The sequence below is a fragment of the Symphalangus syndactylus genome, chromosome 6 (assembly GCF_028878055.3).
Source record: "Symphalangus syndactylus isolate Jambi chromosome 6, NHGRI_mSymSyn1-v2.1_pri, whole genome shotgun sequence".
Classification (NCBI taxonomy): domain Eukaryota; kingdom Metazoa; phylum Chordata; class Mammalia; order Primates; family Hylobatidae; genus Symphalangus; species Symphalangus syndactylus.
The window spans coordinates 93,072,185-93,085,775 of record NC_072428.2 but is presented as its reverse complement, the minus strand read 5'-3'; the positions used below and the strand labels follow the sequence as shown (position 1 = coordinate 93,085,775).

General features: G+C 38.4%; 1 protein-coding gene across 13 annotated transcripts in view; it reads left to right on the top strand.

Annotated features, from left to right (window-relative positions):
• FBXL13 (F-box and leucine rich repeat protein 13) overlaps positions 1 to 13,591 on the top strand; it is a 304,098-nt gene that overhangs the window by 116,106 nt on the left and 174,401 nt on the right. For all 13 annotated transcript variants that reach the window (XR_008658536.2, XR_008658544.2, XR_008658541.2 and 10 more), the window contains 2 exons: positions 3,796 to 3,891; positions 8,255 to 8,387. Coding sequence is in view for 1 of the 13 variants with exons in the window: in XM_055283477.2 (XP_055139452.1) it covers positions 3,796 to 3,891; positions 8,255 to 8,387 (229 nt within the window). In the remaining 12 variants the exon portion in view is untranslated. The remainder of the gene's footprint in view (positions 1 to 3,795; positions 3,892 to 8,254; positions 8,388 to 13,591) is intronic.

The following is a 13,591-nucleotide window of genomic DNA, read 5'->3' as shown; positions in this document are numbered from 1 at the left end:
TCCCTGGTTCAAGCGATTTTCCTGCCTTAGCCTCCCAAGTAGCTGGGATTACAGGTGCATGCCACCACACCCAGCTAATTTTTGTATTTTTAGTAGAGATGGGGTTTTGCCATGTTGGCCAGGCTGGTCTTGAACTTCTGACCTCAGGTGATCCGCCCACCTTGGCCTTCCAAAGTGCTGGGATTACAGGCATGAGCCACTGTGCCTGGCCTTAAATGTTTTAGAGAGTCTTGCTATGTTACCCAGGCTGGCCTTCGATTCTTGGGCTCAGGTGATCTTGCCTCAGCCTCTCAAGTAGCTGGGACTACAGGTGTACTACCATGCCTGGCAAAAAATGTCTTTTTTTTTTTTTTTTTTTTTTTTGAGATGGAGTTTTGCTCTTATTGCCTAGGCTGGAGTGCAATGGCACGATCTCAGCTCACCGCTACCTCCGCCTCCCGGGTTCAAGCGATTCTCCTGCCTCAGCCTCCCGAGCAGCTGGGATTACAGGCATGTGCCACCACGCCCAGCTAATTTTGTATTTTTAGTAGAGAGGAGGTTTCTTCATCTTGGTCAGGCTGGTCTCGAACTCCCAACCTTAGGTGATCTGCCCGCCTCAACCTCCCAAAGTGCTGGGATTACAGGTGTGAGCCACTGCGCTCAGCCAAAAATGTCTTAGTACTCATTTTTGAGTTGTAATTTACTTGCATATGGTGTCTTAGATTGATAGTTTCTGCTGACTTCCACCTTATGTTGTTCTGTCTATGTGACAGTCTTTTGTAAGTAATCTGTGTCCAATTGCCTGAAAAATTTTCCTGTGCTTTGGCCTTTTGCAGTTTCACTATAATGCCATTGATATATTTTCATTTTCCTGCTTGGAACTTCTTGTGCTTTTTGAATCTGAAAAGTGTTGCCTTTCATCAGTTCTAAAACATTTTAGTCTGTGGTATTTTTAAATTTTGCTTTGATTTTATTCTCTTTATTCCCTCCTGGAAATTCTGTAAAGATGTATGTTGGACCTTTTCATGTTATGTAATGTGTCTCTTAACATCATTTATATTTTTCATCTCTTTATCTCTCTACATTTTATCCCGTGTAATTTCTTCGGGTACATATTCATTTGTTGATTCTCTTCTTAGCTGAGTCGCATCTGCCATTTTAACTCACCCACTGAGTTTTAAATTTCAATAATTATATTTTTAATTTTCATGATTTTATTTGGTTCTTTTACAGATCTTCCCAGTCCTGTTTTGACAACATTTGTCTCAAGAGTTTTATTTTTCTTTTTATGTCTTCATCACTTTAAAGGTTTCTTTTGAATCTTGTTGGAGTTTCTTTTCCTCGTATGTTTTGTGGTTTTTGATTGGGAGCTTGTTTTTGGAGGGCTTAATCCATGGGTATCCTGTAAGGCCTGGCTTGAATGTGTCTGTGTCTCTTTAGAGAGAATGATATTTATTTCTGCCAAATGTCCCAGAGTTATTACCAGTGGAACCTCTTTGCACATTAATATATCAAATCCAGTTACAAAGGTAATAAATTCAAATTCGATCCCAGGCATGATAAAATTTAAATCCCAACACACATAATCGCTGGCCTTTGGTTACAAACTCTTTTTTTCTTTTCATTCATTTTTTTTTAAAAAATGAATTTATTATTATTTCTGTTTAACCTAAACCAAAAATGGTCAATATGGTTACAAATTCTTTGAGAGATTTTATTTTGTTTTATTTTTTGAGACAGAGTCTTACTCTGTTGCCCAGGCTGGAGTGCAGTCGCATGACCGTGGCTTTCTGCAGCCGCAGCCTCCCAGGCTCAAACAATTCTCCCGTCTCAGCCTCTAGGGTAGCTAGGACTATAGGTGTGCACCACCACACGTGACTAATTTTTAAATTTTTAGTTGAAATGGGGTTTCACTATGTTGCCCAGGCTGATCTTGAACTCCTGGGCTCAAGCAAGCCTCCCACCTCAACCTCCTAAATTGCTGGAATTATATGTGTGAGCCACTGTGCCTGGCGAGAGATCTTTTTGATACCAGGCTAGATACTTTAGTTTTTCTTTTGCCAATAAGTCAATTTCTTTTCTTTTCTTTTCCCTCCCCTCCCCTCCTCCCCGCTCCCTTTCCCTTCTCTTCCCCTTTTTGGACAGTCTCACTCTATCGCCCAGGCTGGAGTGCAGTGGTGCAATCTCAGCTCACTGCAACCTCCACCTCCTGGGTTCAAGCAGTTCTCCTGCCTCAGCCTCCCGAGTAGCTGGGATTACAGACGTGTGCAATAATTTTTGTGTTTTTAGTAGAGACAGGCTTTCACCGTGTTGGCCAGGCTGGTCTTGAACTCCTGACCTCAAGCAATCCACCTGCCTCGACCTCCCAAAGTGCTGGGATTACGGGCGTGATTTCTTTCTAACTGTTTCATAATCCTGGATTTCTCTCTCTCTTCTTTTTTTTTTTTTCTGACTCAGTTTCAATTACAGTCACGCATTGCTTAATGATGTGGATACCTTTTGAGAAGTGTGTCATTCGGTGATTTTTGTCATTGTGTGAACATCACTGAGTGCTACACAAACCTAGATGGTATATTCCGGTATACACCTGGGTTGTATGGTATAGCCTATTGCTCCTAGACTACAGGCCTGTACAGTATGTTACTGTACTAAATATTGTAGGCAATTGTAGCACAATGGTAAGTATGTATTTAAACATAGAAAATGTACAGTAAAAATACGGTAAAAAAAAAACCATTAAAATTGGCACACCTATATAGGGCACTTATCAATGGAGGACTAGAAGTTGCTCTGAGTGAGTGAGTGAGTGAGTGTTGAGTGAATGTGAAGGCCTAGGATATTACTGTACACAACTACAGATAGAGTACTACACTTTATAAACAGTGTACACTTAGGTTACACTAAATTTATTTAAAAATTAAGTAATTGTGCTATGATATTACAATGGCTATGATGTCACTAGACAATAGAAATTTTTCAGCTCCATTATAATCTTATGGGACCACTGTCATACATGCATCCCATCATTGACTGAAATATCATTATGCAGAGCATGACTGTACCAGCTTTGTACAGGGTGACTTTCTTATGTCTCTGCATGGCCAGTAAAATCTGAACCCATTTTATTATGAAAAGCAGCAACCATCTTCATTGTTCCTCCCTCCCAAGCAACTATAGCATGAAGCACCTTATTATCAGTCTGGGTTTATAAGGATTGGGTCCTTGCATATTTGTTTTACTTTCTTGACAACTGAATTATGTTTTTAAAAAATGCTTCTTTTAGCATTTACTGATGTTTTGTACCAGCAGGATTTCCTGATTTTTTGGTCTACCACATTTCCAGAAGTAGAAGCCAAAATGTGTTTATTGCTCTTTCCCAGAAATCCTTTTTTTTCTTCTCTGAGGAATCCTATATCTTTAGAAGGAATGTAGTTCAGTTCAGCAGACAGTATTGATTGCCTTCTATGTACCAATGACTATTTATGGAAATCATTAGTTTTCTAGCAGAATTCTATCTTCATTCAAAAAATAAAACAAATATGCTTATCCTTCTCACCATCCTTCTGCAACTATCAATTAAAAGGATTACATTATATAAAAGGAGTCAGCAGGTAAGTTCCAGTACTTTAGATAAAACTCCTATCTTCAGATAAAATTCTAGCACTTAAACTCTTGCTATTTGCAAAGTATGGATTATTATTACTAATGCATGTGTGTGTGCACACACATGCATGCACACACACAGACAAAAGGCAAGTGGACAAGTTACATCAAAGTTCACATTTTTCAAAGTTGTGTATTTTTCTTTGTGTTTAGATTTTCTTCTACCTCAGTTTAAAAGATGTGATAATATGTGGTCAAGTTAATCATGCCTGGATGTTGATGACACAGCTAAACTCACTGTGGAATGATGTAAGTAGATACTAACTGAACTATGTCTTTACACTAGTTCTTAAAGGAGAATGGACTGCTGTGAAGCCAACTGTTGTGGGGACACCTTCTTCCATGCTCTGTGGTCACCAGCAGCAAGTGAATTTGGTTTTCTTTTGTCCAGGCACAAGCCTGGGGGAAGAGATAAAAAAGATAATAATGCTATTTTAAGAGATACATCATTAGTATTTTAAAATGTAAATGGTAGATATAAATGAATATCATTTTTGGACTGAAACAAAGCTCCATTTTATTGGATAGTTTGTACTCCATTCTGGTATTATTACTGTGTGCCTACTTCCTTTTCGTGAGCATAGACTGTATGTTGAGTCCATGACTATGGGAAAGATGTTTAGCGTGTGAGGTGTGCAATGGCCTTTTCGTAACCCATAATTTTTTGGAAAGGTTAATTCCATTAAAAAGAGAGGATTATGCCGGGCACAGTGGCTCTTGCCTGTAGTCCCAGCACTTTGGAAGGTCAAGGCAGGCAGATCACCTGAGGTCAGGAGTTTGAGCCAGCCTGGCCAACATGGTGAAACCTTGTCTCTACTAAAAATACAAAAATTAGCTGGGCATGGTGGCTGGTGCCTGTAATTCCAGCTACTCAGGAGGCTGAGGCAGGAGAATCACTTGAGCCTGGGAGGTGGAGGTTGCAGTGAGCCAACACCGTGCCACTGCACTCCAGCCTGGGCAACAGAGCAAAACTCTATCATTCAAAAAAAGAGAGAGAGAGAGGATTGGCCAGGCGCAGTGGCTTACGCCTATAATCCAAGCACTCTGGGAGGCCGAGGCAGGCAGATCACAAGATCAAGAAATCAAGACCATCCTGGCCAACCTCGTCTCTACTAAAAATACAAAAATTAGCTGGGCATGGTAGCGTGCACCTGTAGTCCCAGCTGCTCGGGAGGCTGAGGCAGGAGAATCGCTTGAACCCGGGAGGTGGAGGTTGCAATGAGCCAAGATCACACCACTGCACTCCAGCTTGGCGACAGAGTACGACTCCATCTCAAAAAACAAACAAACAAAAAAAAAAACAAAAAAAACAGGATTACAAGGATGATCTTAGTGTACCTGGGTAATGGTGTGCAAAATTGATAAGAGCAGAAATTTTTGGAGTGGCCAGGGCTGATTGATAAATAATATTGCTAATATTGTCAGCTAAAAGTTTACATTTGTGAACATCCAATTTCCCGTGAACAGGCAATTTCTCATTGCCTTCTGAATAAACTTATTGTTTGTGTTAAAAATGCCGATTATAATTGTGCCACATGTGAACACTCACGAATAAAAGCAGAAATAGGAGGATGGAGCAACATACTATTGTGGAAAGAGGAATTTGCTGAACACAAAGCAGTGTAACTTCCTACCCTGGCTTCATTCCTCACTGCCATGTGCTTGTAATGCTCTTGGTCTTTATCCAGTGAGGTCTCTGGGCAGAAGTGTTGGCTTTTTCTAACCCTGCCAGCTTCTGCAAGACATTTCGTGATCTAAATATTGTATGTATTCTTTCTCCTCCAGACCATTTGGATTCATTTTTTTCTTCTTTATAGGTTTTCCAAAGGAAAAAGCAACATCCCCAAATACCTGTAACATAATTTAGAGATTTATTACTTTAAGCAAGTGGTTCTCAAAGTGTGGTCCTGGAACCAGTAGTATCAGCATCACCCAATACCTTGTTGGAAATGCAAATTTTTAGGCCCCATCCCAGACCTACTTAGTCAGCAACTCTTAGGGTAGTAAACAGTAATCTGTTTTAACAACCCTCCTAGATGATTCTGATGCAGGCTAAAGTTCGAGAATCACCACGTTAAACCAAAAATAAAATTAAGACAGGAACACCTAATTTGTTAGCTAAGATAGGTTTGGTAAGATGAAATCAGTTCTCTTCTTGCCATTGTTGAACAGAGTGAGAGTAGTGCAACCAAGAATGGGATGGTGTCCAGATGCAACGTAAAGATGTTGAGTTAACTTATGAAGCTAGAGCCCCTGACACCTTCTCAACTCCTTTTAATTTCTTTGAGTTAAGTTTTAGAGCTTCTACAAAATGGCACCAGGTCCCCTATTCATAGGTCAGTCTGGAGCACGTGATATCATCAGTCCTTCAATCATTAGCAATAAGGAGGGGTCGTGAAGTCAGCTATTGACTGGACTTTAGACAACAGGGAAAATGTTGCCACTGAACATTGGTTGATGGCATAGATGACCATGTTTGTTAATATTAAAGTATCTTACAAGAAACAGATAAGAGAAGTTGTTGGGGGACATATGCTTATTTGCTAATTTTTTATTGTTGGCTGAGTCCTCTCCCCAGTGTCTCTTTGGAATGAGAAACACAAACATGTTTCAGGTTAAAAAATAGTACTGTGGCAAAAATAGTACATAAGTGCCAGCCTAGGAGTTTATATTAGAAAATGCCAGAGTGTATGTGTTTCTGCATGCATGCAGACACACTGAGAAAGTCAAATATGATTTATGTGTTGTGTATTTTAGTCCTATTCCATGCTTTTTAAAATTTATGTACTCCATATTTTCTGTGCTTTGTCATGTATTTTTGAAGTAATAATAGTAGCTAATATTTATTGAATGTTTTCTTATATGCCAGATGCTACACTAAGTACTTTATTTGCATTTTCTCAGTTTGTCTCTGCAGCCTTCTGAGTTAGGCACTGTTATTTTTCCCATTTACAGATGAAAAAAACTAAGCCTTAGTTAAGTCATAGCCAACATGGTTAAATGGCTAGGATGGGATTCAAATTCTGATTGTCTGACTACAAAGTATGTGCTCTTAATTATCAACTATTTATAAGGGAATGCCAGGTCTGCCATTTGCCTTTCCCCTAACTGGCAGCATAGAATTTCTCCTCTTAAGGTTCTTTTACAATGATATAACTTTGAGCTCTGAGACCCAACTCTCATAAAATGCTTGGCATTAACGAGTAATATTCATGAAGGGTTCAGGTCCAGTAAGTCCTCTAGATACTGTGCATTTTGTCCCTGAATTGAATCAGCCAATCAGAGAGCAGCACACTTGGACTCTATTGCTTTAGATTTTCTCTTTCTGAGTTGTGCTTTTTTGCCCCGAATTCAGCTTTTGTCCAGTGGTTTGTTGTATGGAAGTCACCCAATTTATTTAATCTGTCTCCTATCAAAAGACATTTAGGTTGTTTCCTATCTTTTGTTAATAAAATCCTGTGGTGAATATCCTGTTTCTCAGTGTTGCCTTGTATACGTGTATGATTATATCTGCAGGATAAATTCTTAGAGGTAGAATTGTTAAGGCAAAAGTTGGATTACATTTATAATCACAAAATTGGCCAGGCATGGTGGCTCATGCCTGTAATCCCAGCACTTTGGGAAGCTGAAGCAGGTGGATCATTTGAGGTCAGGAGTTCGAGACCAGCCTGGCCAAAATGGTGAAACCCCGTCTCTACTAAAAATATAAAAATTAGCCGGGCGTGGTGGCAGGTGCCTGTAATTCCAGCTACTTGGGAGGCTGAGGCAGGAGAATCACTTTAACCCAGGAGGCAGAGGTTGCAGTGAGCCAAGATCGTGCCACTGCACTGCAGCCTGGACAACAGAGAGAGACTCTGTCTGAAAGAAAATAATATATATATATATATGTATATAGTCACAAAATTGTGTGGAGTTATGGAGTACCTTTTGCCCCCAGATTTCCTTAGCTGTATTTTTTTTTTCTTTTTGAGATGGAGTTTTGCCCTGTCACCTAGGCTGGAGCTCAGTGGCACAATCTCAGCTCACTGCAACCTCCACCTCTCAGGTTCAGGCAATTTTCATGCCTCAACCTCCCAAGTAGCTGGGTCTACAGGTGTGTGTCACCACGCCTGGCTAATTTTTGTATTTCTAGTAGAGACGGGGTTTTGCCGTGTTGGCTAGGCTGGTCTTGAACTCGCGGTCTCAAGTGATCCACCCGCTTTGGCCTCCCAAAGTGCTGGGATTACAGGCATGAGCCACTGTGCCTGACCTCATTGTGGTTTCAATTTGCATTTATCTGATAATGATGCGGAGCATTTTCTCATCTGTTTCTTGGCCACTTGTATTTCTTCTTTTGAGAAGTGTCTGTTCATGTTCTTTGCCTATTTTTATGGGGTTGTTTTTCTTGTTGATGTAAGTTCCCTATAGATTCTGGATATTCGAACTTTGCTGGATGCATAGTTTGCAAATATCTCTCTCATTCTGTAGGTCGTCTGTCTTCTCTATTGTTAGTTTCTTTTGCTGTACAGAAGCTCTTTAGTTTAATTAGGTCACATTTGTCTATTATTGTTTTTGTTGCAATTGATTTTGGGGACTTTCTCATTTCTTAATGCATTTTGTTTATTCTTTTTAGATTGATTTTTCCACAGTGAAAAACGTGATTCCAGATAAATATATAGTGTCTACTTTGCAAAGGTGGCGTTTAAATGTGCTGCGTTTGAATTTTTGTGGTTGTCTTCTCCGACCCAAAACTTTCAGATCTGTCAGTAAGTATGTTCATTACAACTATTTGTCTTGCTTTCCTGTATTACAATTAAAGAAATATACAGAAAAGCATAAATTAAAAAGGAAACTTCAGTGACAGTTTTAGGTCATAAGGATACCAATTATAACCATTTAAAAAGTGTACAATATAGTACAGCTCTTACTGTATTGCGTGCCCTGGGAGTTGGTTCTTTGTCTATTCTTTTTTTTTTTTTTTTTTTTTTTGAGACAGAGTCTCACTCTGTCTCCCAGGCTGGAGTGCGTGGTGCGATCTTGGCTCACTGCAACCTCCAGCTCCTGGGTTCAAATGATTCTCGTGCCTCAGCCTGCCGAGTAGCTGGGACTACAAGCATGCGCCACCATGCCCGGCTAATTTTTTGGTATTTTTAGCAGAGACAGCGTTTCACCATGTTGGCCAGGCTGGTCTCAAACTCCTGACCTCAAGTGATCCACCTGCCTTGGCCTCCCAAAGTGCTGGGATTACAGGCATAAGCCACTGTGCCCGGCTGGTTCTTTGTCTATTCTTGACTACTCTTTTGGGGTCTAGTATTTGTATTTCTATGGATCATCAATTTTTTCTACTAAAAAATATAAAACATATTCTTATTTTTAAAAAACTAACAATAGACAGTAAAACCATCTTTCTTCACTTCCCTCAAACCTATTCACTTACTCAAAGGCATCCAATGTTATTAGTTTCCTGTTTTTCTAAAATACATTTCTATATATGTGATTAAAAATACACAACTTTACAACATGAGTCATATTGTTTTATATTTTCTTTCATGTCCTTAAAATCTTTCCATGTCAGTACATATAGATCCACTAAATTATTTTTATATACTGTAAAATTTTTTCTATGTTATAGATGTAACATACTTTATTTAACCTTCTTCTTTTTGATGGACATTGAGATTATTTCCAATTTTTTCCAGACTGACTGCTTTGTACTTCCATTGTGATATTTGCCTTTAACCTATATATTCTTTAACCTATATATCCTTTGAGATACATTTTCTATCTATCATATAAGTATTTCTGGAAATGAAATAAACAATATATTTCAAAAAAAGTATACATTCATATTGACTCCAGATAGAATGTCATATACGTGTACAAATACCAGTTGGATAAGTCTAAAGATATTAAAGGGTAAAATGAAGTTGCATGAGAGAGCTATATATTATATATAAAATCTAATACCATTTGTATCTAACTTTTCAATTTGCAAAATTATATATATTGTTACCTTTTATTTTGAAATAATTTCAAACAATATATATTACTATAGATTTTTAAGTACACACACATATAGTGTGTATACACACACATATAGTGTATAAAAAGCATGCATGAGAAAGAAAAACTCCAAATGCAAGACAGTGGTTGTGCAAATGGATAGAGAGAGTTTAACGGAATGGGGAAGAAGTGCACAAGGAGTTAACTGTGTCTGTACATTTTTTAGTGAAAAAAGAAATTATGCAAAATGGAATAATTCTGATTGATTATTGCTGGTGCTACACAAAGCTGTAGTTTTTTGTATGATGTTATTGTATCTGACCATGCATTAAGCTCTCTTCTTGGTTTTAATAGTTTGTTGATTGATTCTCTTGAATTTGCTAGGTAGACTGTCATATCTGGGAATATTGACAGTTTTATTTTCATTCATGCCTTTTTTTTTTGGTTTTAGCTACTAAACATTCTTTTATTATTATTATTATTATTATTATTATTATTATACTTTAAGTTTTAGGGTACACGTGCACAATGTGCAGGTTTGTTACATATGTATCCTTGTGTCATGTTGGTGTGCTGCACCCGTTAACTCGTCATTTAGCATTAGGTATATCTCCTAATGCTGTCCCTCCCGCCTAACCCCACCCCACAACAGTCCCCGGAGTGTGATGTTCCCCTTCCTGTGTCCATGTGTTCTCATTGTTCAATTGCCACCTATGAGTGAGAACATGCAGTGTTTGGTTTTTTGTCCTTGCGATAGTTTACTGAGAATGATGGTTTCCAGTTTCATCCATGTCCCTACAAAGGACATGAACTCATAATTTTTTATGGCTGCATAGTATTCCATGGTGTATATGTGCCACATTTTCTTAATCCAGTCTATCGTTGTTGGACATTTGGGTTGGTTCCAAGTCTTTGCTATTGTGAATAGTGCTGCAATAAACATATGTGTGCATGTGTCTTTATAGCAGCATGATTTATAGTCCTTTGTGTATATACCCAGTAATGGGACGGCTGGGTCAAATGGTATTTCTAGTTCTAGATCCCTGAGGAATCGCCACATTGACTTCCACAATGGTTGAACTAGTTTACAGTCCCACCAACAGTGTAAAAGTGTTCCTATTTCTCCACATCTTCTCCAGCACCTGTTGTTTCCTGACTTTTTAATGATGGCCATTCTAACTGGTGTGAGGTGGTATCTCATTGTGGTTTTGATTTGCATTTCTCTGTTGGCCAGTGATGAGGAGCATTTTTTCATGTGTTTTTTGGCTGCATAAATGTCTTCTTTTGAGAAGTGTCTGTTCATGTCCTTTGCCCACTTTTTGATGGGGTTGTTTGTTTTTTTCTTGTAAATTTGTTTGAGTTCATTGTAGATTCTGGATCTTAGCCCTTTGTCAGATGAGTAGGTTGCGAAAATTTTCTCCCATTTTGTAGGTTGCCTGTTAACTCTGATGGTAGTTTCTTTTGCTGTGCAGAAGCTCTTTAGTTTAATTGGATCCCATTTGTCAATTTTGGCTTTTGTTGCCATTGCTTTTGGTTTTCTAGACATGAAGTCCTTGCCCACGCCTATGTCCTGAATGGTATTGCCTAGGTTTTCCTCTAGGGTTTTTATGGTTTTAGGTCTAACATTTAAGTCTTTAATCCATCTTGAATTAATTTTTGTATAAGGTGTAAGGAAGGGATCCAGTTTCAGCTTTCTACATATGGCTAGCCAGTTTTCCCAGCACCATTTATTAAATAGGGAATCCTTTTCCCATTGCTTGTTTTTGTCAGGTTTGTCAAAGTTCAGATAGTTGTAGATATGTGGCATTATTTCTGAGGGCTCTGTTCTGTTCCATTGATCATTCATGCCTATTCTTATATCTTTTCTCTTTTTCTCATTTTATTACATTGCTTAGGACCTTTTTTGCAATGTTGACAAGTAGCAGGGGTATGCAGGAGTCTTGTTCATGGCTCCTTTTTCATATTTTTCATGAAAATAATATTAATACGTCTTTTAATTTCTGGGATACATCCTGTAGGTGGATATAATGCTGTTTTCACCTTTACAGCAGCTGTGTCCTGCATGTTCCTCATTCTGTCTGGTCACATTTGCCTTTGGATTTTTAGGAACTGTTTCTTTCTGATCCACCAAGGCCATTCTTGCTTTGTCTTCCACGCATGTTATACATTTTTGAAAAAAAATTCATTCTTGGATTTTGGGCAGGTGAGAGAAGCTGAAAATGTGCTTAGTCTGCCATTTTTAACCAATTTATTATGTTTGTAGTAATAAAAAGTTAATAAAATAATTATAAACCTTAAAGTGTTGGCCACCCAAATTTGCTCTCTCTGTCTCTGTTTTATTATTATTATTATACTTTAAGTTCTAGGGTACATGTGCACAACATGCAGGTTTGTTACATAGGTATACATGTATCATGTTGGTTTGCTGCACCCATCAACTCATCATTTATATTAGGTATTTCTCCTAATGCTATCCCTCCCCCAGCCCACCACCCCCAACAGGCCCTGGTGTGTGATATTCCCCGCCTTGAGTTCAAGTGATCTCATTGTTCAATTCCCACCTATGAATGAGAACATGCAGTGTTTGGTTTTCTGTTTTTGTGTTAGTTTGCTGAGAATGATGGTTTCCAGCTCCATCCATGTCCCTGCAAAGGACATGCACTCATCCTTTTTATGGCTGCATAGTATTCCATGGTGTATATGTGCCACATTTTTCTTAATCCAGTCTATCATTGATGGGCATTTGGGTTGGTTCCAAGTCTTTGCTATTGTGAATAGTGCCACAGTAAACATATGTGTGCATGTGTCTTTATAGTAGCATGATTTATAATCCTTTGGGTATATACCCAGTAATGGAATTGCTGGGTCAAATGGTAATTCTAGTTTTAGATCCTTGAGGAATTGCCACACTGTCTTACACAATGGTTGAACTAATTTACACTCCCACCAACAATGTAAAAGCATTCCTATTTCTTCACATCTTCTCCAGCATCTGTTGTTTCCTGACTTTTTAATGATTGCTATTCTAACTGGCGTGAGATGGTATCTGATTGTGGTTTTGATTTGCATTTCTCTGATGACCAGTGATGATGAGCCTTTTTTCATCTGCCTGTTGGCTGCATAGATATCTTCTTTTAAGAAGTGTCTGTTCATATCCTTTGCCCACTTTTTGATGGGTTTGTTTGTTTTTTTCTTGTAAATTTGTTTGAGTTCTTTGTAGATTCTGGATATTAGCCCTTTGTCAGATGGGTAGATTGCAAAAATTTTCTCCCATTCTGTAGGTTGCCTATTCACTGTGATGGCAGTTTTTTTTTCCCATGTAGAAGCTCTTTAGTTTAATCAGATCCCTTTTGTCAATTTTGGCTTTTGTTGCCATTGCTTTTGGTGTTTTAGTCAGGAAGACCTTGCCCATGCCTATGTCCTGAATGATATTGCCTAGGTTTTCTTCTAGGGTTTTTATGGTTTTAGGTCTAATATTTAATTAAGTATTTAATCCATCTTGAATTAATTTTTGTATAAGGTGTAAGAAAGGGATCCAGTTTCAGCTTTCTACATATGGCTAGCCAGTTTTCCCAGCACCATTTATTCAATAGGGAATCCTTTCCCCATTTCTTATTTTTGTCACATTTGTCAAAGATCAGATGGTTGTAGATATGTGGTGTTATTTCTGAGGCCTCTGTTCTGTTCCATTGGTCTATATATCTGTTTTGGTACCAGTACCATGCTGTTTTGGTTACTGTAGCCTTGTAGTATAGTTTGAAGTCAGGTAGTGTGATGCCTCCTGCTTTGTTCTTTTTGCTTAGGATTGTCTTGGCAATGCAGGATCTTTTTTCGTTCCATATAAACTTTAGTTTTTTCCAATTCTGTGAAGAAAGTCATTGGTAGCTTGATGGGGATGGCATTGAATCTATAAATTACCCTGGGCAGTATGGCCATTTTCATGATATTGATTCTTCCTATCGATGAG